The sequence below is a fragment of the Columba livia genome, chromosome 8 (assembly GCF_036013475.1).
Source record: "Columba livia isolate bColLiv1 breed racing homer chromosome 8, bColLiv1.pat.W.v2, whole genome shotgun sequence".
Classification (NCBI taxonomy): Eukaryota; Metazoa; Chordata; class Aves; order Columbiformes; family Columbidae; genus Columba; species Columba livia.
Window position 1 is genome coordinate 2,056,839 of NC_088609.1, and position 25,615 is coordinate 2,082,453.

The following is a 25,615-nucleotide window of genomic DNA, read 5'->3' on the forward strand; positions in this document are numbered from 1 at the left end:
GGCTGCGCGAACTTTCCGGCGGAGCCCGGGTCCGGCCTCTCCCGGTGCGGGTCGCGCCGCCGTCCCGCGGAGCAGCGCCCGCCCTTCCCGGGGCGCCGCGGGAGCTTCTCTTCGCTGCTCAATTGGGGAAAAAAAGCCCAAAACCCCAAACTTTCCTTTTTTTAAAACTTTTTTTATTTTCCGGCTGTTCCTCCTCAGCCCGCCCCAGCCGCCTCCCGGACCGGGGAGGAGGGGGGGCGGGAAGGGAGCTTCTCCGGTCTGCAAAATCAAAGCATGGCGGAGGCTGGCGATGAGAACCGTCCTCCCCAAAGCATCCAGCGCCTCTGACAAGCCCGGAGCCAGAGGGGGTGGGGGTGGGAAAGGGCGGGAGGGGGGAGAGCATGGGAGGGAGGGGGCGGCCAGTCCTTCCCCCTGCACTTGTCAGATGCAGATGGGACTGGCAAAGTTTGTTTGAATAAAAAAAAAAAGGCCAAAAAAAAAAAAAGGGGGAAGAGCAGGAGGAGGGGGAAGGAAAAAAAAAAAAAAAGATCCTAGAAATCCAAAAAGGCTCATCTGGGAAGGAGAGAGAGGAGAGCGAGAGGAAGCGGGATGCAACTCAACCTGACGCTGATCTGCTTCGTCTTCGGGGGGTTCCTGCCCGACGCCGCGGCCCGGCGGGAGCAGATGGACACGGGGCAGTGCGACCTGCCCCGCTCGGTGAGCCGGGCCGGGCCGGGCCGGGCTGGGGGGCGCGGCCGCTCGGGATGCGCGGCTTGGCCGCGGGCGCTCCGCGGGAGCCGCCGGCGCGGAGGTGGCGGGGGGCGGGGGGGGCGCGGGCGGAGGGAAACCCCGTGTCCCGCGCCGATCGTGTGCGCGCGGCCCCGGCGGACGCGCGTGGCCCCGCAGGTGTGGCGCTGCCCGCGTGGCCCTCGCGGGTCACAGGGGGGCTCTGCCCCACGCGGGCCCCTTGGCGCCCCTGGGCTTTGCTTTGACCCTGGACGGGGCTTGTGTGGGGAGATGGGGGAGAGGGAGCCCACGGGGGTGGCGTGCCCCCCGCGTGCTGTGTCTTGTCCCTCCACCGCTGACCGGCCCCCGCTGTCCTCCCCACAGCAAGGAGAGCTCAACTCCTTCCTCTGGACCATCCGCCGCGACCCCCCTGCCTATCTCTTCGGCACCATCCACGTGCCCTACACGCGCGTGTGGGACTTCATCCCTGACAACTCCAAGGCCGCCTTCCACGCCAGCTCCAGCGTCTACTTCGAGCTGGACCTCACCGACCCCTACACCATCTCGGGCCTGGCCAGCTGCCAGATGCTGCCCCACGGGGAGAACCTGCAGGACGTGCTGCCCCGGGAGCTCTACCGCCGCCTCAAACGCCACCTGGACTACATCAAGCTGATGCTGCCCCACTGGATGACCCCGGACCAGCGGGGCAAGGGGCTCTACGCCGACTACCTCTTCAACGCCATCGCCGGCAACTGGGAGCGCAAGAGGCCCGTGTGGGTGATGCTCATGGTGAACTCCTTGACGGAGACGGACATCCGCTCCAGAGGGGTGCCGGTGCTCGATCTCTACCTCGCCCAGGAGGCCGAGAGGATGAAGAAGACGACGGGTGCGGTGGAGAGGGTGGAAGAGCAGTGTCACCCGCTGAACGGGCTCAACTTCTCCCAGGTAAGGAGGCTGCTGGGCCTCATGGCTTATCCCAGGAGGTGGGGGCCGTTCTCCTCGCGTTTATGGGGTCAACCCCGACACTGTTGCGGCGGGACGGGTCACTCGTGGGCCTCAGCAGCCTTTGCGTTGGGCTGCGCGTTCTCCGTCACACCGATCCGTGCTGCCTGCAAAAATCCTGCAGTGTGCACAGCGAGTTTATCATGTGTTTGATTTATTTGAGAGGCAAATGTCCCGGGTGTGAATGTGTGTGTCCGCCGGCTTGCCACTTGTGGGGAGAACTTCCACGCCTCCCATCCTGTCCCTGGGCTGGGTAAAAAGTGATTTTGTTTGTTTGGTTTTAAATAAAGCAGCTCTGTGGTACTTGTCAGGAGGAGGATGAAGCATGAACAATGAAGAAAGAAATTTTGACATTGTTCAAATAGATTTTAAGTATGTGCAAACTGTCAGTCGTCTTCTTAGTAGTCACTCCAGGTCACAACAAACTGGCTCACATCACCCTCGTACTGGGGGAATTAAGTGTGCAATCTGCCTGGACTTTTTCATTTTAAAACAGGTAAAGTTCAGCAAAAAGGAAGGGATGTAGATTAAGAAACAAACGTTATTGGTGTAACTGGACTCCAGAATTCTTTCAGTGGATTTAGCTTTAAACAACCAAATACTAAGCTGTGCAATCTATTTCATTTTGGTGGATTAATCAGGAGCACAGTCACAGCCATTGACTTTGCTTTGTGAAACTGTTTATACGAAATCAGATTTACTAGAAATTCAGGAAATGAATGTGTGTGGAAGAAAACAAGTAATCCAGGGGAAGTTGAAGATGGTGTCAGTTACTGCTAGGTTATTTCGTTCTTAACCTGCTTTTTGTCATTAGTTTTGGATCAGTCTCTTTCCAGCTTTATCTTGCTGTCCTAATTTGAGTAGAAGGATTCTTGGTGATGTAGCAATAAGGATCACAGGACTGATGTTTGGTGTGGTTAAAATGTCCTCAGAGCGCCTTCACCCCCTTCTCTGCAGTCTAGTGGGAGCTGTTTTAGGGGGAAAAAGTCTCGCTTTCACTAGCATTTGGTTTATTCGATACTTCAAGCCTAACTCTGCATACAGCTGTCATAGGAGAAGATTGGTTACTTATACTTTTGGAGGGGTTTTCTTGTTTATCAACAAAAATAATTAAAGCCCCTCAGGACCTTTGCATGAATTACCACACATGCAAAAGAAGGAATTCGTTTTCCCCTTTCTGTTTGAAAGGTTTAAGTGCCTCTCCTCTCTGTTGAACCCCTGCTCTAAGGTGTGGTAAAAAATCATTAACCGTTCCAGACATCCAATAGCATTTGGTTGTATTAGGTCAAAAATGGCAGTTAGAATCAGGCACGTGAAAGCACTTGGTTAAAAATGTACCACTTGGAAGCCTTTTAAACGTGCATCATATTACATTTTCTTCTTTTTACAGCGTGAGCGACAGAGAAAGGAGAAAGGACAGAGTACAAAGCTCTCTGCTGCTCTTACCATCATTCTCTTTTCTCTTGTTCACTGCATTTTAAATAGAAACAAAAATTTCCCCTTTGTTTTGCTACAATAATCTAATTTATGCAAAAAGTTTGTGCTGATTACGAAAGTACATTGCATTTTAATTATTACAGAGAATTGACACTGCTGCTAAAATAGATCAGTGTCGGGAGGATTTTTCCTAGACTGAAGCTTTTTCTGGGAATGGGGCCACCAGAACAACAGGAGACAAAAATTAAAACAACCCAGAGATTTATTTTCTTGCTTCCTCTAGATTTCATGCATCCTGACACCTGGCTAGTTGTTTAACAATAGTGATTTGTAATGTTATCACACCGTCTGGCAGTCCTACTGCTCACTGTATTACTGTGCTAATTTAGTGGAGTGGATTATTCCTGCTAGGTTTAGCCTCCCAATTCCAGGTCTTGGAATAAGCAACACATAATTAAAACACACTAAGCTGGCAATCAGAAATTGAGCAGCTTTTGTCTTTTAAGGTGTTTGCACAGTTTGATGGGAACATATGTGATAAATTACAGCCCCAAATCTGCTAAGGGCATCAGCAGCCTTTACCTGTTTTCAGCATTACTGTTATGGGGATATTGCACATAATTTCTGCATTCAGAATTCAGGTTTGAAAACCATGCCTTGCTGAATCATGTCAATGCTTTTGTTTCCTCCGTCCCCAAAGTCCAGTAATTTTTGCCCTTAGCAAATTAAAAAAGAAAAAACTTGTGGTGTTTTTTTTTCCTTCTTGCCCTCAAAGGCAGCTTTGTGCTCCTGCAAATACTTAATCTGACTGCACACACCAAATCTGTTAATCTGATACCGTGAGGAGATCTAGGAGTGGTCCCGGTGTGGTACTTGGGTTTGATCTGCTCTGAAAGAAAGCGGATACACTTGCATTTTTGACCAAGTACGATCTTTGAAACGTCCTGTGCGTGGCTTTGAAATGTTGATTGTCTTAGCCGGATGAAAAGATTAAGGTGGCTCATATAATTAGCTGCTTCCTGGAGAGCCAGCTCTTGCAGGTAGAGCATGGCACATTGTCTTCTGTTGCAAGCCCAGAAACTTTGTACTTTGCTGCTTGGTTCCCCCTGAAATCTTGGCTTGGTGTTTTGTGCCACTTTCCCAAGCTGGCACCGCTCTGATGGCGCTGCCTTCCCGCTGAGCGGCTGCTTTTGTGGAGGGAGCATCCTCGCTGCCCCTGGGGAGCATCCTCGCTGCCCCTGGGCTGCATCCTCGCTGCCCCTGGGCTGCATCCTCGCTACCCCTGGGGAGCATCCTTACTCCCCCTGGGCTGCATCCTCACTCCCCCTGGGCTGCATCCTCGCTACCCATGGGGAACGTCCTCGCTACCCCTGGGGAGCATCCTCGCTACCCCTGGGCTGCATCCTCACTACTCCTGGGGAGCATCCTCACTACCCCTGGGGAGCATCCTCGCTGCCCCTGGGGAGCATCCTCGCTACCCCGGGCTGCATCCTCGCTGCCCCTGGGGAGCATCCTCGCTGCCCCTGGGCTGCATCCTCGCTGCCCCTGGGGAGCATCCTCACTACCCCTGGGGAGCATCCTCGCTACCCCTGGGCTGCATCCTCGCTGCCCCTGGGCTGCATCCTCGCTGCCCCTGGGGAGCATCCTCACTACCCCTGGGGAGCATCCTCGCTACCCCTGGGCTGCATCCTCGCTGCCCCTGGGCTGCATCCTCGCTACCCCTGGGGAGCATCCTTGCTACCCTTGGGACTTGGCAGCTACTGGTCACACCAAGTCCAGGCCCTGGGTATTGTACAGCTGGTGGCAAGGTGTCTGAACCGCTGCAAAAGGCTGGGTTGGGACCTGGCAACAGGGGAATAGAGATGAAGTTCAGATCAGGTTGAAATTACACCACTCCTTGGTATACAAAGTTTCAGGGTTTTCATTGGAGGTGCGACAGAAGCTGGCAAGAGGCATGCAAAGAAGAGGAAACAACTTTTCTGTCTGACTGCATAAATATTTACTGACAGAGTGGCCAGAAGAGTGCAAAATTAAGTAGGCCAGGGCTGAGAAGAGCTGGTGAGGGATGGATGGCATTCAGGACCTTCTCTTGCTGGGCTCCCAGCAGAGACGCTGCATGAGGGACCATGAGGACTTGTCCGCACATCCTCCGAGGGCCGGCCTGGGAGAGGGTTCAGCTTGCCCTCCTCTTTGGGATGCTCATGTGGGTCTGTGGTGGAAAGCTCTCCCCAGGCTGACACATACTGTTGTTGGAGTGAAGGGGGTGGTGATGGTGACTGCGACGGCTGCTCAGTCTGTCTGCATCCACCCTGATTGCCCAGGGCTGTGATGGGACCCCCGCTCAGCCCCAGGGCTGAGCACCCCCGGGCAGCATCGTATCCCCACTAAAACCCTGTGTGGGCAGCAAGGGAAAGATCTTGCTCCTCTACCCAAAATACTCCGCCCTGGGGAGGTGGGTGGTAGCTCTCACTTGTGGTTGATCCGGGATCCCCAGACCGACTCAGTGTTGATATCGCTTCCTCCAATTAAAAGTAAAACCCCTTTCCCATCCCATCCTGACCTTGCTCTCTTCAGGGAGAATCTGCATTCAACCCATGCCAGATGCCCCGGATCCCAAGGTTCGTGGGGATGATTTTGTGTCAGGCCTGACTTCATGACAGTGTGTTGGTGGGGGGGCCGTCAGGCTGGCAGGAGCCACCAGCACCGCCTTGTCTCTCCCTCCACTAATTTGGGCTTGCGAAGCCCTGACTCCGGTCTTCGCCAGCCTGTATCATTTCCAACTGCAGGGGGAGATGTTAAATATCAAACCGGTGGTGATTGGATCAGAGACAGCCTCAAAGAAAGAAACCTTAGACTGTGCCAGATTAAACTTCACACTTCACCATTCTTCCCCTTTCATTTCTTTGCCGCCTCATTCTCTGCACAAATAAACCTCGTCTCCCCGCTTTCTACCAATGAGACATCATTCAAGGGGCAGGAATGACTTTGTTAACAAAATCAGTCTTCATTTCCCAGGTCCTGCTGTTCCATCAAACCCTGGGACATGGCAGCTTTGATTACTCTGGTGATAGGATTAGAGGGGGAACAAGTGCTGTTTAATAAAAGGCCAATGGGTGGTCCATCACATTTGGTCATTGACAGATCTGCAGTCCTGGAGCTGGACCTTCAGAAGCAGAACAGCATGACACAGTAATATAGAGACAGGGCTGCAGCCTGGACTGGCTCTTCCATCTCCCCCGTCCCCTTGAACAATTAAACATTGCTGTGATCACAAAGCTGGGACTCTCAGAGCTGGCAGGGACTGGTAGAGCTGACTTCAGGGGAAATTCGCCTGCTTGTACGAATGAAAGATCCAGGCTTAGAGTCTTCTGAACCCGACTGAAGGACTCAGTTTCAGAGCTAGATTTCTGACAGCCCGTATAGTTTATTTGAGGGAGTATTTTTTTGTTTGCTTTTATTTATTTATTTTTAAAGTGGGTTTTGCCTAATAGAAATTGTGCTTTTTATGCTTTTAAAAGGCTTCAGGAAAGGGCAAGACTCATCAAAAATAGATTAGTATCATCTGTTTTGGTTGCTGAATATTGTTGAAAGAAATGTTAAAAGGTTCGATTATGCGTAGCTGTACATAGTGCACATAGTTTTCAGCTTGCTGGCTTTAATTATTCACCCCCCACAACTCCCCTGCACCCTGGGGTAAAAAAATTCCCCCAGTAAAATTAAACTTAGGGTAGAAATTAATACAGCAGAAATAGAAATCTTTCTGTTTAACTCTGAGTGCTAGTGGAGCTGCTTCACATCTTTACCAAGGGATGTGCTGAGGGTGAAACTACGCAGGTATTAAAACTGCAGTAGTCGCAGTAACTGCTGCAAGGACCAGCGGCTGAGGGTTGGTGGCAGTAACTGACTGTACGTGTTGCTCTTTACAGGCGGTTGCTGTGTGCTGCTGCACCACAGCCCCCTGGAAAGGCCCACCCTGGCATTTGACGCCTCTTAAGAAAAAAGCAAACCACTTAATGACGGCTTGAGGCACAGCTGGCAATTCATCTATTGTATTTATTGTGTGTGTAAGGGCAAGAGGCCTTTGTAGAACAGGTTAGATATGAGCTCTTCCTTTCCCTCTGATCCCTCGCACCTCCCTTGGTAGATCCAAGCCCAGGACAGGTGTGCCTGCCTTCCAGGAGCAGCTCTGAAGAGGGTTCTGCTGGTTGATTTGTTTGCAAAATTATGTCTGCTGCCTGTGATTGCTCTTAGGAAAGAATTTCACCTTTGTAAGGCGAGCTTTGAAAGGAACAGACACCCCAAAACCAGTGGTGAGCTAGCCTGGCACTCAGCGGAGTCCTATGGCGTTTGAGGCAGCTGAACGTTACCAGTGTATGGGAGTGGAACAGCAGAACTGTGCCGTTCTTCCCCATCTCCTCCATAAACTGTATTTCCACAGCAATGATTTTCTCTCTGTTTGTTGTCTCCTGTCAGCTTCTGATGCTGTTGCAACAGCAGCCGGGATCCTGCCCCAGGCCCAGAGCGCTTTGCTTATAAACAGAACGAACCATTGACCTTGAAAACCTCAACTTCAAGTATAGTGCAACCTACAGTCCTCAGAAAGTCTTTAACAGCCTCCCCTCAGCTCCCTAGTGAGTAGCAATCCACGTTATAAAGCCAGCCCACATCATTCACGCCGGTCAGAGGTTCCTGTATTGAAAAGGCCAGAAAAGATCTTAAGCAAGGGCACTCATTCACCTTGCACTCCTGCGGAGACCAAGGTCGGTGGCTGAGCTCCTGGCAAAGCTTATATGGGAACTTCAGAGGCACGTACTGTGAAAGAACAGGTTTCCCTTGTGCTGGGCTTTCCACTGCAAACCCTTCTTACTCTCTTCACTGTCGTTAGGAGTCAATGAGACAGGTGAAAGGCAGAAGAAATCACAGTTACCGCTTGAGCCACATGAAGTTGGTGTGATTTCTTTCATCTTTTGGCCCTGTTAGAGGGGTTCCCTGCATGCTTGGATGAGGGACTGTGAAGTGATTTCCTCAGGGCGCGGTGTTTAGGATAAAAAATACGGAGATATTCAGCACTGACCAGTGTTTCGTGAACCTGATTTTTTAGCTTTCGAGCGTCAGTGTTAGAAGAGCCCTGTTTTGCAGGGAACATCTGCCTTGTGTCCACATGTTTTCCCAAAGCGCTCTTTCAAGCTGACAAGCAATTCAGATCCTAGATGCTACCAGACTTAAAATCTGCAGAAAGCGCTGCGGGATGATCACAAAACTTCAGTATCTTTCTGAACCTCGCAGATTATTTATATCTTGCAGTCACTAAGGCATTTTTCTGAGCATTGCAACAATTTGTGAACCTAATACTCTTCCTGCAACCCATAAAGCATTACAGTTTCCAGCGTGCTTGAGACACCAGAAATTAAGCTGGTGCCTACAGAGCTTAAAACTGCAGATATCAGTGTTTGAACTTAATATCTCTGTTCTTGGACTGGAATTGGAGCAAGGCTGTGCCCTGCAGGGTGGGAACAGACATGCAACTAAAGTGCACGACCGGTTGTATCCGTCACAACAGCTAGTAGCGACGGTGTACTATTTGTCTCCATGGATTCGCCTTTTCTGGTGTTCAGGAGAACAATATATCTGCCTTGTGTTATTGTTATTGTTTATTGGATCTAGTTGCCGTGTAAATGCACGTGGAATTGGAAGTGACATGGTTAATACCTGTGTGAGGAGCACGAGCAGGAATTAGCACAGGTGACTGCTGCTTTTATCAGTAGTTATTCCAGCAGAAGCCCTTTACCATTTGCGTTTCCAGTTTTTAGAGGTTCTGCTGCAAGTCATTTCAGGACTTGTAGCACAATATAAATGAAAGTTGCTAAAAACTGTAAATTAAAACCATGTGTTCAGCATTTTGGGATGGATGTTGTATGACTTGAGGAGGCTCATTAGCAAAAGTATTTTTAGTTTGAATGAGATCAAAGACCTGAGATTTTCCACTCTGAGAGTCGTTTAACATAGGCCTAGACACCCCATTTCTCATCATACATAGAATCCCATAGGCCAGTTATGTCTGAAGAAATCATCATCCCTGAAATATTGTAAGTAGATTTATTATCAGTGGACCACTGCTGATCACCTCTGTTCAGCAGCGCTGAGAGCTGAAGAGTCTTGCAGATGTCAAAAGGGAGTTTTATTACTGACCTCTTCAAAATCAGGATTGCAGCCTGTACCAGTGGCTAGCAGTGTTAGATGTGAAGCACCATTGGTATGAATCAAATCCTGTATGTTGTACTCATTCCAGAGTGTCCCTTGAAGCCAGGGATAACACTGAACCATTCCCAGAAACCCCTAATGGCAAATAGAGAAAGGATTGTAAAAATAGGGAAAAAGAAAGTGTTCTCATTTCTTCCTTTCCTAGGCTTAGTTAGTGTGGAAGTTACAAAACCTTCCAAATCAGTTCCAGGCCAGAAGTTCTTCATGCTTGGGTATCCCTGCAAAATCCCAGAGTTCTTGGAGGTGGGCACGGAGAAGAGCTGGTGGTTCAGGCACAGCCAACACATTAGCTGGAACAACGCAATTAAGGAACAAGACGAAACGCTTTGTGTTTTCCCCAGATTGCATCAGACCTGCTTCTTCTACCTGACTCTGGTACCGGGGCAGCTGTTGGGAGACACAGATATCCCCAATACATAAACCAGAGGAGCTGCCTTCGTGGAGCACAGCGATATTCATCAGACTCCCTTCGGGAGCCAAGGAATGAGAAAAAGGAAACAAATCTTCAAGTTATTTTCAAACCTCTTTCCATTTTAATAAAAGTCAACTTATGAGGAACACAGGGAAAATATTTCTTTAAAGCGGGAGATTCTATGTCTTGAAAGTATCTCCTCAATATTTTGGAGACTGTATTAAATCCAAGGTCTCCATTAGGCTCCCTCGCTTTTGTCAACAATCACAATGAAGACTGATTATTCTCTGTACACTTTCTGCCACCGCACAGATTCTGCTTGCCTTTGATTTCTTGCAGGCTTTTCCTATTACAGGTGACAGCATAATAGTGATGGGGAATATTTATTTAAATGTGAGACAAAACGCTGCCGGTATAGGAGTTTGCAGAGTCAGCAGAGGGGGAGAGGGCAGAAGGGTGATCTGAGAAACACGCCTGACTTTTGGAAGGTCTTTGTATTTCTGGCGTGTGATTGATGTACAACTTCAGAAATGGTCATTGAGATCGGTGTTATTGCAATGGTGAAGTGTGATGGGACACGTCCCAATGTGTTCTAATGCACTCATAAAACCGTCATAGCGCTATTAATTGCGATATAGCGAAGAGCTGGTCCTGACCTACTGGGAGCCAACTGGGATGCTAACTCATAGTTTGCTTTCAAGCTAAGGTAATTGTTTATTTTTGGGATATCACAGGAGCAGGAGAGGTGCGACTATGCCAGGTGGTCTCAGAATTATTGTTTTCATAGAGTCAATTATACAGAAAGTCCTTATTTTTTAAAAATCTTTCCTGATTAATACAGGGTAACCCTAGAAAGAGCGTTCTCAAAACATCTCATTATTTACTTGCTGAAGAAGGTAACTCACTAACAGTCAGGTTTCTAGTACGAAGTTATGGCCACAAAAATTCAGGTTTGACCTGGCCTTCAAAGAGCTGGGATGCTCTGTTTGTAGGCACTTCCAAACAAACTGAAGCTCAGCTCCTCCAGCATTTCTCCTTCCCATTTGCAGAACCCCAGGAAGGTGTTTTCTCCCTGGTGTGAGCGTCAGGCCGTGAGACCGTGTTGTACCACCCTGAAAGAATCCAGGTCTTTTGGTGGCGAGATGAAGTCCAGAGGGTCAGGGCAGCAGGCATGAAACAACATTCGGCTTTACGGATGGGCCTGTCGCTGTGTGCAGACATGCATACCCGGCTAATTGTGTGAGGCCAGGGAGGGTTTTCTTTATTAACTCAAGTGGCTTGGCTGTGAAATGAGACATACTATACAGTATATAATTCAAACTCACTTTCAAGGTATCCAGAGAGACCTGAGCCTCTGAAGTCATCTGAAACACGCTCTAGAAGCTTCGTAGTCTAAGGTCAGCAATTACACTGGTTCATTTTCCCGTAATGGAATAGCGCTTGCTTTAAAAACATACTCTACTTATATCTTAATGTGTAAAGGTGTGTTTGTTTCTGAGAAGCAAACTGGCTGCTTTGGGCACCCGCTGTGTGTCAACTAGGAATGGGTGAGTGTGCGAGGGATGTACCATATAGAGACTGCAGCAAGTTACGGCTCTGAAGCTGAAAGAAAACACGGTTGGTGTGCTTGGTGTACATCCTCAAATCTGAAAGCATTAGTTGTTGAGAATCACTTGTAGTAGTGTCCTTTTGTGTCTTGGGAAGTACAAAGAGCTATAATCTCTCAAAAGGTGTCATATTTTGGCATATTTTGGATGTTTTTTGTCATTACTGACAAAGAGATCCCAGAGGAAGATATCCTGAGGAATGCAAAACACAATCACCAAAACCCACACAAGATCCCTTATCATGCTTTCTCTAAAGCTGTTGCAGATTCATTTGAATTACACTGGAAAGATTTATCTCTTATTAATGGAACACTCTTCATTTTTTAAAATTGAGTTGTTGTGCAACACATCAAGTAACAATGTCATAACACATCGTAAATCAGTTTGTTCACGGAAGGATTCTAGATGAGTTAATCTAACATCCTGGACACAGTTCATGAGCAGTTAATTTTAGCAGTTCCCTTTGATACATATCAGTTAAGGCAAAGCAACTCCAGCCATTACGGAGCAGAGTCAAAACTGGTTAACGGCAAAGCAAGTACAGACAAAGATTTTTCAAAGATAAAACTCTTGGCAGATCATTCAAGGGATCTTTGCTTTATATAGAACAATTGTAGCTCTAATACCAGCAGCGCAGACACTCTGGGACAAAGAGAAAACACACAGACACACACCAAACCACAGAAGAAAACCACATACACCACTTGGTTCTTGCATCTTACAAGAAAGTCAAGCTAAAGTTCACCAGCCCTGACGTAGTTAGCGAAGAACTCCGTGGCAGGCCATGAGATGGGAAGGAATACCTCCAAAAAGGCGTCCAGGAATGATTCCCATTGTTAGTGGGAGAAGCTGAGCATGTTTGATTTGAAACACGAAGTCATCCGCCCGCCTGCCAGATGCCATTTATCTCAAGGTCACGCAACATAAATAACCCCGAGGGTTAGCTCGAAAGCGGAGAAGCAGGAGGTAGCTAAACGAAAATAGGGGAGGGGATTCCTCTCTCTCCCATGTGGGTGTTCGACACGCTACAGACAAGTTTTGAAGGCCTGGCACTCCTGCCGAGGATGGTACATTAGGGGTAGTAAAACACACCTCGAGCAGGATGGCTGAATGTAGCATCATGGAAGGGACTGTGGTTTGAGACCGAGCCACTGAGCTGTACGAATTAGCCAGGGAGGCTCAATACAGAGGGAAGGTCAGACAGGGAGAGTTTTACTCTTGGAAGGTTAAGTCTGAAAGATTGATCCCTATTATACAGTATGGAAAACCAACGTTTATTTACTGTTCGATTGGGTGGTCACTTGCATTTTGCTGTTCTTCCAACACACCAAAGTGTGAGAGCCTTCTCACATGTTTTAAGAGAATAACAAGCGCAGCAGCTGTCAGGTCTAGTAATCCATCCTCCCTATCAGTTGGGGAAGGAAGGGCTGTGTTTTGCTGAGATTGCTTAGACCTGAGAGTATAGCTTTGAAGATACCGATGGGAGAATCTCAAAAGACTTGGCACCCGTTCTTCGGTTTTCTGGGGTAAATAAAATGGTGTAATTCCCATTGAAACAAATTAAACAAGTATGCAGCCCTTGAACCTGGAACCCAAAACTGTATCTCTGTGGTCCTTGAAATTTGGCAAGGTGTCTTTCTCACTGGTTTATGTGGAAAGGAGTTTTGTGTAGCCAAATAATTCACTAAGAGAAGTAGGAAGAAAAAAAAGTTAGTGAATGTTCTTTGTGATTTCAATAGGCTTAAAAAGCAGACCAAGATCTGTACATCTGTACACTCTGAGCACTGTTCCTTCCAAACAGAAAGGAAACAAGCTGGGCATCTGGACGAGGAACCTTGGTCCTTAAGATGTACATATAGGACAATTTTATATCTGTAGGCCTTACATAACACGTTAGAAACTGAGGCATGACTTCAGAAGCTGAAATATCCCAAGTATGTTATTACATCTGGAGCCAAGACCGTGATTTATCCATCTAGAGATTTCTCTCATCCCTTTCAACTTATTTACTTCTCTTGGAAAAATAAATATTTGTATGTGGAGGGACCAGAGTCAATGAGATGGGGACATGGAGGGGATATCTACAGAAGTGCAGGCTGATTCCAGCCTCCAGAACATACAGCTGCTCAGGCGAGGGATGATGGGACTCCATCCCCTGACGAACAGAGCAGCTCCACCCGTCTTCGCACCCTCATTTATTCCCTGATGAAACTGATTTTTCTTAAACACAAATGAACTTTAAAAATGGCAGAGAGCATAGAATTGCATCATTAGCAATGAACCAAAGGCTTTTGTGTTGCAATAACTTTTGTTGGGGGATTATTGTGTTGAAAATCCAATGACTTTGGCACAGTCCGAAGAACTCAGTAGTTCCACTTTGCGTGTCCTGCCATCATTCAACAAGCAGGCCCCATTGCTAGACGTTGCAGTAGGGCAGCCAGTTGGCTTCTCCCAACCTCCTTAGGTTTCCAGATGTCATAACAAAATGAGAGAGAGAGACTTAGCCATCTTCCATGTGTTTATGCCGGAGCTGCTAGGCAAAGACCAAGCCACAACACTGCACAGCTTTTCAAAAAGGACTTAATAGGCCTCTCTGTAAACAGATCTAAATATTTGCTCCAGTGACATTTATCGCATCACACGTCTGGCGCGAGTGTTTCGTCCTTGTTTTGCTTGCGTGTTTGGATTCTCTTATAAACATTAATGAAGTGCTTGAATACAAATGAATAATCCTCCCCCCTTCTTCCCACCCTGGAGGGGAGGGGAATGGGAGGCCACGAAGTAATAATAGTTCAACCTTCAACCCGTAATTGCCCAGTACATTTTGATGACAGCTTTCCCTCTCACATGCTTTAAAAGGCTTTATTCGGCGTGTACATCCATGCAGAAGGCATTGCACCTCTCTTCAAAGGCAGCTGCAGCTGGGCTGGGGTAGGAGGCCGTTAGCACACAGCAGTGTGTCATTTGATGTTTGATTAGTTTGATTAGAGGAGCAGGTTGACCTGCTGCTGCGTTCCCGACAGGTTGGCAGAGTTGCACCCCGACTACAAGGCTTTTAATGGGGGATATATTTAATATGTTCTTCCCTGGGCATCTGCTTTTGGCTATTGGCTGGACAGAATAATGGGCCTGGAACACCTCAGATCTAACTCCATATGGCTGTTCATCTATATCTTGCTGGAGAACTGAGGTCGTTTAATAGGTATTTTGCAATTACCTGCAGCTTGAACATGACTGGAGCCAACACACCTCCATATAGCCCCTTCCGTTCTCTCAAAGCCTTTGTGGAGGACACAGGCTTTTGAGTTCCTCACTGAAGGAGTGGGGTATGGGTCAAGAAAGACTGACCTAATGTTATTTCCATAGGTGGTTACTGTGAGGGCAAGCTTTAGAATATTTTTATATTGTCTAGGGTACGAGGCCATGAAACAAATGTTTTAGATGCTTGTTTTGTGATTGTAAGAGAGGCGAAGTTGTGAAGTTGAGAAGGTCTCTCAACCTTCTCCAGGCTGAGAAAACACTGAGAGTCTCATTCTCTTGTGGGAGCAGTTACAATACTACTCCTTTCTCCCTGTGCGGTTCAAAGTGCCACGATATCTTCCACGCACAATGAATTACCACGATGTTCTGCCAGGTGGGACAGTGCTTTGCTCAGGAGCTTATGAAGTATCTGTAGTTTCTGCAGCTGGGCTTGTAGGAGCGGTGGTTTGGCTTGCTTGGAAGGCAATGATAAAAGAAACTCTGTATTAGCTAAGTGGGTCTCCTCAGAAATTCCCAAACTCAGGCGACTGACCTCGCAATTCTTTAAGAGCAAAACTGCTGCATTTAAGCTTCAGGACATAAAAGAAGTAATCAATGCCTAGAAAGTAATCAAAAGTTCATTCTTCAGACAATCTTTCAGAAAAAAATCATCCTGTACAAGACATCTGTGGGTTTATTGTCTGCAACAGGACTAAGTGCAAAGGATTTATTTCCTAATAATCGGGCTCTAGGAGGTCAAGATTAATACCCAAGAGGAAAAAAAATGTGTTTCCTTCATCTGAGTGATGAGGTATAAAATTGGGTAAAAATTAATACTGTCTTTGGTTCAGCATGTATATGAAACCATTCAGTCTGCACATACTTGTGTGCTATTAGAAAGTGCCTGTCAACTCCATTAATTATCAAATTGCTTATTCAGTCTGTACATTCCTTGCATAAATCCATATCAGCTTTACCTCTTGTAACAGTATTTGTTTGTATGAGGCGGAACTCTCAGTCCTGAGCGGCCTAAAGCACCTCTCGAAACGATTTCTTCATCTGTGCCTGCAGGGACTCAGAATAATTGCTGCTGAGAGGATGCTCTGTGGGTGCTCTTTGGTGGGGAGTTGGGTGTAACAACATTGCCTAGAAAGGTGTTCCCTTGTCACCCCTGCCCACGTTGGCGGTTAAAACAGAGGTCACTGAAGCTGCTGTAGTTCTCGGCAGCTGTGAAGTGCGCTCTGGAAAAGAAAAAGCTGGGAGAAAGGGACAGAAACAAGAATTTGTGATATTTCTGTCATCCTCTGCTTGATGTGCCAACACTAATGGAGGCTTTTTCTTCTGCTAATTCAAAGTCCGGTGCATTCCAGGGTCCCTGTCACTCAAGCATTCTGCCTTTTGCTCATTTGCTGGAAGACAAACATGGAAGTGTATTTGGAACTTGCTGGAGTCTTAAAAAAACAAAATTAAGGCAAGCTGCCAGATTGGAATCTAATACACAACATATGTTTACAGGGTTATAGTCTCTTGCCATGCTGGCTTCAGCAGTACTCCAGCGCGAAGTAGAATAATTGCCTTCCAAGACCTCTTATCATCCATTGTGCTTATCAGAAGAGTAAAAATACCGGTTTGATTTCGGCAAATGTGCCTTTCCTTTTTTTGGAAGCCCTTTTCAATTCCCCATGATATTTGGGATCAGTGGTAGAGCGTGTCCTTGGTCTTGTTTGCCTTGTTCTCTTCCTCTTCACGAGAACTCATCTGCCTCAAGGCTGGCCAGTTCATCCCCCAGTTCGGCAAGCACCCCTGAACAGGACCCCTAGTTTGCAAGGAGAGGATAACGCTGACCCCCATCTGCCTTGTGTATTTGTACTGTGAGTCATGGCACTGTATGAGGAGTCTGTGAAGAGGAAAGGGTTGTCCAAGTGTAAGAAAGGATTGACGTGAATGAGGTCTTTCAAGCTAACTTGGGTTACCTCAGCGTGTCCAAATGCAAGAGGTGCCATTGATTCACACTTGGTTCAGGCCGCAGGCTGTAAAGAATTAGCCAGCAGTGATTCAGTTTACCTGTTGTCACTTTTTAATATCCTGAGTTGGCCATTATTAGATTTGAAGCTCAATTTAGAGACAGAGTGTGAATTCTTGGTGTCTAAGCCATTCCCAACCCTGGAAGGTGAGGCCACGCCAGTTCTAGGCAACATAAAGCCAAACCAGCCCCCTAGTCTTGTAAAGAAAAGTTGTTTGCTTCAAACTTTAGCCTTGGGAGCCTTCAGTGCTGCAGGGAGGTTAGTGTTGGGCATGGCCAATGGGTCCCACTAAGGTTCTGTGGGTCCCTTCTGGGCTGTGACCTGACCCTGACACAGGGCTGGTATCTCTGACCTACTGACCACCCCCTTCTAACCCACCGCAGGTCCCATTGGCTTCCTGGCCACAAGGGCCCAGTGCTGGCTCATGGTCACCCTGCTGTCCCCAGGACCCCCAGGTCCCTTTCCCCTACCCTGCTCTCCAACAGCTCATTCCCCAACTGATACTGGATCAGTAACAGGGACAGTGACCCCAGACCGCTGTCACCTCCTGCGGCTGCTCTGCCCGGTGGGCAGCAGACCAGCTGCAAAGCACCAGCAGCTGGACGTGGTCTGCAGAACGGGTAACCAGTGACTGTGTGCGGAGTCCAGGAAAATTAAACTTGAGGTGTCTAAAAATGTTGTGGGATGAGTCAAAGACTTGGTGAGTACATGAGGCTCTGAAAGAGCAGCAGTCTGTCAGTTTTTCTTCTCCTGTTCCTTCTCCATGTGTGGGATATACCTCACGTGATCCATGGACATGCTGGGCCACCTGGGTCCCATGAGCTTTACATAGAATCATAGAATGTGCTGAGTTGGAAGGGACCCACAAGGGTCATCGAGTCCAACTCCTGTCCTTGCATAGGACGGCCCCACTACTCCAAGCTTATCAAGGGCTGTGCTTGCAGACGAGCTGTGTTAGCAGGGGGCAAGACTAGTCTGGGGCCTCAGACAATCCCAACGTGGCCCTTTGTGTTTCGGTTCTCTGCATGCAAGATGGGCAAGATATCAGAGCTATTTATTTTTGGAGAATGCTTTTTAAAAACCAGAAACAGTGCTCATGTAATTATCTGTATTTGAGGAAATAAAAAGTTCCTTGAAATGTCTCAATTTCAAATTTAAAGTGAATTTAGAAAAACCCAGGAGTCTCATCAGCAAAACAAGAGCCTGACGACTGACCCAAATGGACATTTTTGTGCTGTTAGTTCATAACAGCACATTAAAGAGAGAAAAGACTGAATTCTTAACCTTTTTTTTCTTGAGATGCAATTGTTGCCCCTGCTGAACTGTGGAAAGCGATAGAGGTGGAAGTCTCTTAGCTCTGGATGCACATGTTAACGGAGGAGAAAGTCCCGGGTGCTTTGTTGATGGGAGCTCCCTAACACAGCTCCAGGATGCCTGGCGGGCGGGCTGTCTGAGATGGGGTGGCTTTACCTCTGTATAATGCATTCTTTATAGACACCAGGAAAGTTATAGAGCTTTACAACTTACCAGTTATTCTTGCCCATAGGAGACTTAATATGTATTTTCATCTGATTTCCAGTGAGTCAGATCTCTGCGCACATTTATAGTGTTGTGCTGTGAGCAGTCGTTCATGAAGTAGTTTCAGATCAAAATGAGCGGCAGGGCATAGCAGGTCAATTCTGTATTGTCTTAGCTTGAAGTTCATTTCAGAAATAAAAATCACGTACATGGAAGCCACATAGGCTGAATTACAAATACAGTTCTGGCAGCTTTTGCAGCTCCAGGACGTCGTTCCTTGTAGCTCAGATCTCTTACCTTTACACTTTGACTACAGACAACCAACTAACCCTTTCATTTGGAGAGGTGACCATGGTTTGGACTTTCAGTCCCTCATCTTTCTCTTGGCCCCCAGGAAGTGTTTTCTTTCTGTCACTAGGGAGATAAGCTGCCTAGTTAAGTTTTTGAGTCAAAAGTTGAACCTTCTGCTTGCAATGCTTGTTCGTCTTTGCTGCTTGGTTTTAAAGCAATTTCTGTATCTGCTCCCCATTTTATTCCAGTTATGCGTAGTTTTATTTGACTGGTAAGTGCAGAGTGAGGTTTAAAAGAGCCAGTCAGTAGAAGTCCCTGTTGGCTGATTCCTTGGACAGTGACTATTGGGACAATGACGTCTCCCTGACACGAGCTCTGTTTCCTATATTTCAATTATATTCTAGGTCCTAATCAGTTGCTCTGTGCAGAAAGCATTTACTGTGTGCTTTGCTGATGCCCAGATGCAGATGTAGGTTTCGGATTATGAGATTTCAAGTCCTGAGAATCAGCGTGGGTTTTAATGCTCTTGATGACACAGCCAGATAGCGTTGTTCTGATAAAATTCAAAATTCATCTCTGAAGCACCTCTTTCTAGCCTTGCCTCATGCATTCTCTACTAGCAACGTATTCCTTTGTCTAAGTGACTTCCACTGTTGGAACTTTTTCCTAACATATTTAAGGTTTTCCTTTACTACTTCCAGATGTAGCCCCTTGTTTTACCATTCTTTGACTCTGTAAAAATATATTTTCTCTGGTATTAGCGCTGCTCGGTTATTTGTATAGAGCTGTCATGATACGCAAGATCGCGCTCTCTCTTTTAGGAGCCATTTATTAAGGAAAGTTTTTACAACTAGAGGCAAGCAAACAGGCTTCTGCAGAGATTGGACTCAGTTCTGTGCTGGTGTTTAACCAGGACTCTCCCCCGTTCTGGGACAGTTCGTAGAGACACCTCGTGGCTGTCAGGAGCTCTACAGGGCACATCGTGGTCACGTCAGAGTGATTTACGTGAAGCCGTAACATCCAGAGTCATTTGGGAGGGAGTTACGGGGGAGGCTGCCCACCTGCTGATTAAAAGCTAGAAATGCTTTAAGTTCTGTGCTGATGGAAACAAGTAAGCAAATCTGTCCTAAAGCAGAATTACTGCCCCCTCCAAAAAAAAAACCAACAGCAGCGTGTTGTCGGCCTGAGTGTAATTAAAACTATCAGAGGAAGTTTTCTATTTAAAGATGAAACCATTTTGGTTGGTTCTTAGATTGGCACGCTCCAGTTGACAGCCCAGCCTGCCCGTTCTGCAGCAGCGATGCGGGCAGCTCCATCCGCATGGACGCTCTTTGTTGGTGCGGTGCTTCACTTTGCACTCAAAAGCCCAAATAGCATCAGAAAAGAAGAAACCAAGCCCTGTTCCCTTCAAATGCACACGTCAGAGTGAATTAGACAGTCAGCTTTATGCAGGAGAAAGCCAGACTGACTTCTTTACGTTTCAGGTCATCCATTAATGTAGATAATTTAAACAAGTGAGTCCTGGTAAGATTGCTCACCAGGCAATAAGTCTTTCCAATGATAAGTGAGTGAGACTGAATCCACTATCTCCCTGAATTGGCAGAGTGTGCAGCTTTTCTTCTGTTTGATAGAAACTCTTCCATGAAAGTGGTGTATTAAAGAACACAAGTCCCTAGAGGAATAAAGTGTATAACCGAGCAGTTTTACTGGACGTAATTGCTCTAGACCTGGCTGAATAGAGGCCTTGTGATTTCATTAGCCTTATATGTTTAGATCAAATTATTCAAAATCATATCATATCATAATCAAATAATATTTTTTTATATATCTATATAAATCATAAGGGCAGGTAGGGAAGTGAAAATAGTCATGAACCTTTTCTGTTCATGTCTTTGCTGTTATCTCTCCTTTTATTGATGAAAACTGAATCATGCAAAATGCTGGACACTGTCTTTCCATAACAAAGGAGAATGAAATCCTTCATGTGCTTTGCACAAGGCTGAAAGAGGCTTTTCCTGGAGAAATTAGTCAAAAGCTCAAAAAGTCCCTCAAATTCAGGGGTTGGTTCCTACTTAGAGCTGGAGTGAGGAAGCAAGACACTAATAAGGAGAACAGAGTTAGGGAAAGCATGAACTCAGGGTATTTTGGTCAATCTCCATCTTAATGAACTGTCAGAGCAGTATAAAATATCTGTCTGTCTTTCTGATCTCTAGCGCATCTTGGGGGAGTAGTGGAATGCATTTACAGAAGATGACAGCTCCAAATGGGCCTTCATAAGGACTTTTCCTTGATCAGAGCCTAAGGCCTGCAGGAGGAGGTTAGAGCTGGGTGTGCGTGTTGGGTGTCACACCGGAGCTGAGGCCGTATCTCGGGGTACCTCCACTCATTCTCTTTGAATGTCCGTGCAGTCTCATCGCGTTGGGCTGGATGTCCAGCTATATAATTTCTTCTCTTCTATGAAAAGCATACGCTATATAGAGTACCATTCAGGTCTTCTAGGCTTAAGAAAAAAAAGGTCACCATGTTTACTTCAACTTTCCCTTCTAAATTGCTTTGACAGCCCTGTGCTTTTCTAACTCGTTTCGGGGAATATCCAGTCTGCCATTGGAATTATTTGAATTGTACAGAAAGAAAGGAGGGCCTGTTTCCCTCCGAATTCCATATATTGTGTTGCTGGAGCTTTTCATGTTCCATAAACAATGCTCTCTTTTTCTAACCCTCTCCCCCTCCTGCCCATAGCCTGACTTTCTATAATTTTCTTGACATGGACAACTCAGCATTTTTGCGGAAAGCTATAACTGATTTTCTGCAGCTTTGCAAACAGGAGCTCACTGGTGATTTCGAGAGGATCAGGTAGTTTGATGCAGGGGAGACCGGGCAGGGTCTCTGGGACTTCAGACACGTCTCAGCAGCGCATCTGGTCGTGAATGATTGTTTTCCCTTAAAACATTCATGATCCCCCATTGGCAACTCTGCTCTGGTAACTGAGGAGACATTTGGAAAAAGGTTGGTATTTTTAAACGTCTTCTTAATCCCTGTGGATCTCTAGCCACATGCAAGCTAGTGGCTTCATTTTTCCACACACCACTCTTTTTTTAGTTAATAATTCAGTTATTATGCAAGTGAAATCTCGGGAGGTACCCAGAGCTGCAGGCGCTCCCGAGTTTAAGTTCATTTCAGGCTTCTTCTGAGTCTCTTAAATGTTTGAAAGGTGTTTCATGCTCTGTCGTGAAGTTCAATCCCAGGAGGAAAATCACAGCCCAGATAAGTGGCCATGGTGGATGTTGGGAAAGCAGTAGCGCCTATGCAGCTCTTCAGTGGCTTGATGCATCAGTATTTTTCTCTTTCTTTTCCAGGAAGGTGGATAATTTCCAGTCTTAATGACCACGCATGGGAAAGATGAATAAGCAGCATTTGGGAAGGGTGTCTGGCTGGTCACACCCTCATCTGGCCGTGCTTGCTGGTGCATTTTGCATAGCATTGCTGGAATGCTTTTGCAGTAGTGGCGAGGCTATTGCAGCATTTGATTTCGACCTTATAAAGGCTTTAAAAGAGGTGCCAAGTTTGGAAGCAGCAACACTGAGCGTGTGCCGTGTCACGAGGAGGAAAAAAGTCCCTTTCAATGTTTGCGCTGAACATGAGTGTCACTTTAAAGCTCTAGGTTGCTCTTAAAACTGCTTTGCAGCCCGACAGCTTTGCGGTGGACCTGAGAGGTCTTGGGTTAATGTCATCTAATGTGTCCTAATGGGTAGTCTAATTGTAACTGCCATTCCAGCTGTCCCTTGTGTGTTTAACTCATGTAAATGAAAAACACAGCCTTCCAACTTATGCTTCAGCTTGAAATATTATCTTCTCCTTAAGTAATGCGTTTTAATTGCAGAAGCAAGATATAATATATATGGAAAGAGTGGGTGAGAGCATGAAGATCGTATATAAGTGGGAGGGCCTCTTAGCTGTTTCTTTTCTTCACCATTGACCTGTCTTGTTTCAGCTGAATAAAGAGACACCGAACCGGCGAGGGGGATAAGAGGGAGGGGGTAGGACAGCAGGTAGAAACGTGCTGTCACGTATCCCCAGCCCCGTCTGCTGCAGGATGCCCGGAGGGTTAAGGCGGCAGCGCTCCGAAGCACACGCGTGCCCACTTGATGTCAGTCTGGAGCGACTCTCCTGATTTACACTGGCAGAGAAGATTGAAACCCAGCTTAAAAATGAGGTGGCAGGGACAAAAAAAAGAGAGAAAAAAGAGAAGTCAGCAGACACTTGGAGGCCAGGAAGGGCCGCCAGACAAGCATTCCTGCCCTGGCTTATGATTCTGCCCCACATACAACTGGCTGTGTACGCCTGGGAGCAGCCAGCATAGTGATCTATTCATTGAGGGCCAAATTCAGGAGCCGACCTGCAAGCCTGAGTACACTGGCTGCACACGGGGAAGGTGAGCGAGGGCTCAGAGGGGCTTCTTGGAGTTGTACAAGACAAAAATCCCCTTCTTCCCGGCTAGCTGAAAGGCAGGCACACCAGAGGGAGAGAGTGGTAGAGTGGACAGGGCTTTAACCTGGGACTTGGGACAGCACGGACCAATTCTGTAGTCCATCAGAGACTAGGACAAATTTAGCTTCTGGGTTATTTTCTTTGTCTTTCAGGACAGGGGAAATAGAGCTCAGCACTCTCTTGGCTTGACGTTGGCAGCTTTAGGAGAAAACTTACGATGTGTTGGGCTCACGGGGGAAAGTCGTTGCCCAGATAAGCCCCTGAACGCAGCCGTTCTCCTGCGAACAGCGGCAGCTCTGTGCGGAGCATCCGCTCTCCCTGGGCCTCCGCACCCTCTCGGCAGCACGCAGACCCGCTCTAGGTTTGCGTTTTCCCGGTCATCAGGAGTGGAGACACGAGGGATGGAGGCCAAGCTTGGTGTGTCCCTCAACAGCCATTAGAGAACAGCGGTTTTCTCCGAGCGTCTTGCTTTGTAGCTTTCAGTGAGCAGGTAAAGATTAATACCCTCCTGAAATGTGCTCCTGGCTCCCCTCTCACCCAGACAGTGCTCTCAAAACTGAGACGGGATTATTCCATTTAATCATTCAGGGAGAGGCATCTAGGCTTGGAAAGCAAAACAAAACCTGAACCCTGTTGGCATTTTGCTGTGTGCACCTGGGCTGAACTTTTCAAGTCGCTCAGCCTTCCAAAAACCAGAACGTACCAATGCCTCCAAGAAGACAAGCTAGAGGATGACCTTAAAAGCTCCTGTCTGTGTTTGCGTGTATTCTGACTGGGGCTGGAGGTAACCAGCAGGCAGACTGGATCACTGGATGGTCCTGGAGCTGTAGACACAGTGGAACTGACAGGAGTCACCCAGTGACCTGAGATGCTTCTTGATTGCCCCTTTCTGCAGTGTCTTCTCATCCCACAGGGGTAAGGAGGAATCTGGGCATTCCCACAAAATCTATGAATCAGTGCAATAAGGAAAAAACAGCCAAAGCCTAAACACATCCCAGAAGCCATCACATTCTACAAAAGACACCAACAGTGTATAACTGGGAAACCGGTTGTTTTAAGAGTTGTACTTTCCTAAATGAGTGGCCTCTGCACTTTCCCAAGACTGCCCTGGGATTTTGAGTTCAGCTATGCCTGAAGAGGAGGAAAACAAACCATGTCTAGACAGGTAGTAGCTTTGATCTCTTTGGTCAAGCTGGTAGGTTTTAGTGGCGACTGTATGGCAAAGGCGCAAAGGGATTTCATGCCAGTGAGAAGTTTATAGCTACAAGTGTGAGGCTTGGGATTCAAGCCTTTGGGATCAGAGAAACTCCCTGGGAAGTACTGACAAAGCTCTAGGAGATGGGCTCAGCCTGAGCTGGGCCATTGCTGTGCTTATAGAAGCTAAGAAAACATAGCCCTGGTCTATAGAATTCAGGTACTCACCGTTGCTGTCAGGAGGAGGGGAATTAAGTTGATTTCTGCCTTCTTCCAGCACTTGGAGCACTAGCTGAGGTGAGTGTGTATGTGATTGGAACTGGGCTGCCCTTACCCAGCACTTAGATATCCCTAGTAGGGTCTTCTGGGTCAACCGCTGGTTGGAAAGTATGTTTATGGGGAGCTTCAGCTCTGCTTTCCTGCCTTGAGATCTAAAAGAGAGTAAATCTGGTTTCTGTGACTTGTGAGCTACGTTTGGGAGACCAGTTTTTGCAGTTGGAGCTCATTCAGGAAATGTTTAATTTCTCCCCTCGTTAGTGGTGTGTAATTGGCAACCAATCACAGTGGGAAACACCTAATCTGATTAGTGAGCCCTTCCTAAAAGGGGACAGAAAGACCAGCGATGAATGACAGATAGTTTTTGCATGTGTTGAACAGTGCTTCTACTATCGAAGTTCTTCTGTGGGCTGGGGACAGTGCTGCTTTCAGGTCTCATTGGTACCCTCTTAACCTCAGAGGTAAGCTCAGATCAGCGTCTGAATGTGAAAATACAGTTAGCAGTTACTCCAAGTCTTTCCACAGAAAACCTGCTTGCTTTACCTTAATATTGGCTTTTCCTTTTTTTTTTTTTTCTTTTTATTGTACATTTTAAGATATCTCACCGTTGAAAACAAAGCTGGTTATGGCACTGACCAGACGCTTCTCTGCATTTCAGCTCCTGGCTGTCCCCATCCTACGTGTCCACAGGCGTTACCACGGGTTTAAATGGCATTGCCTAGACCAGAGGAACCTGCCCTTCCTTCCCGAGTGCCGGCAGCGCTTGACCAGGGCATTGCAAAATTAATCAGGGGAACTAATTACAAGGCACAAATGCTTCAGGAAGGAATGTCTTTGGTGGGAGCTCCCTAGCGTACGTGCGTGGGCTGAGCTGGTTTCTCCATATGCCCTGTACAGAAATAGCTTTCCTTACCGCTCACGCTTTTGTGAACCCACCTCCCTGATGCTCAGCTCCAAAGGGTTTCAGACAACCTGGACAACTAGGGGCCGCTCTCAGTTCTCCCATATGTTACAGCATTTACTAGTACTTATAATTTTGCCCTAGAATTTAGACTAAGGGCTCTTTGTAAGAGCAGGTTTATCCCTGGATAGCAGTTGCTGTATAAGACTAGAGAATAACTGGGCTCCATGACACTGGCAGTATTGCGTTGATACTTTTA

The 25,615-nt window shown here is 47.0% G+C and overlaps 1 protein-coding gene across 1 annotated transcript in view; it reads left to right on the top strand.

Moving 5' to 3' along the window:
* Window positions 1–223: 223 nt before the first annotated feature.
* Window positions 224–25,615, top strand: part of TRABD2B (TraB domain containing 2B) — a 284,203-nt gene continuing 258,811 nt past the window's right edge. The window contains exons 1-2 of the mRNA XM_065071440.1: window positions 224–696; window positions 1,090–1,650. Of these exons, the coding sequence (XP_064927512.1) occupies window positions 589–696; window positions 1,090–1,650 (669 nt within the window). The 5' untranslated portion in view covers window positions 224–588. The remainder of the gene's footprint in view (window positions 697–1,089; window positions 1,651–25,615) is intronic.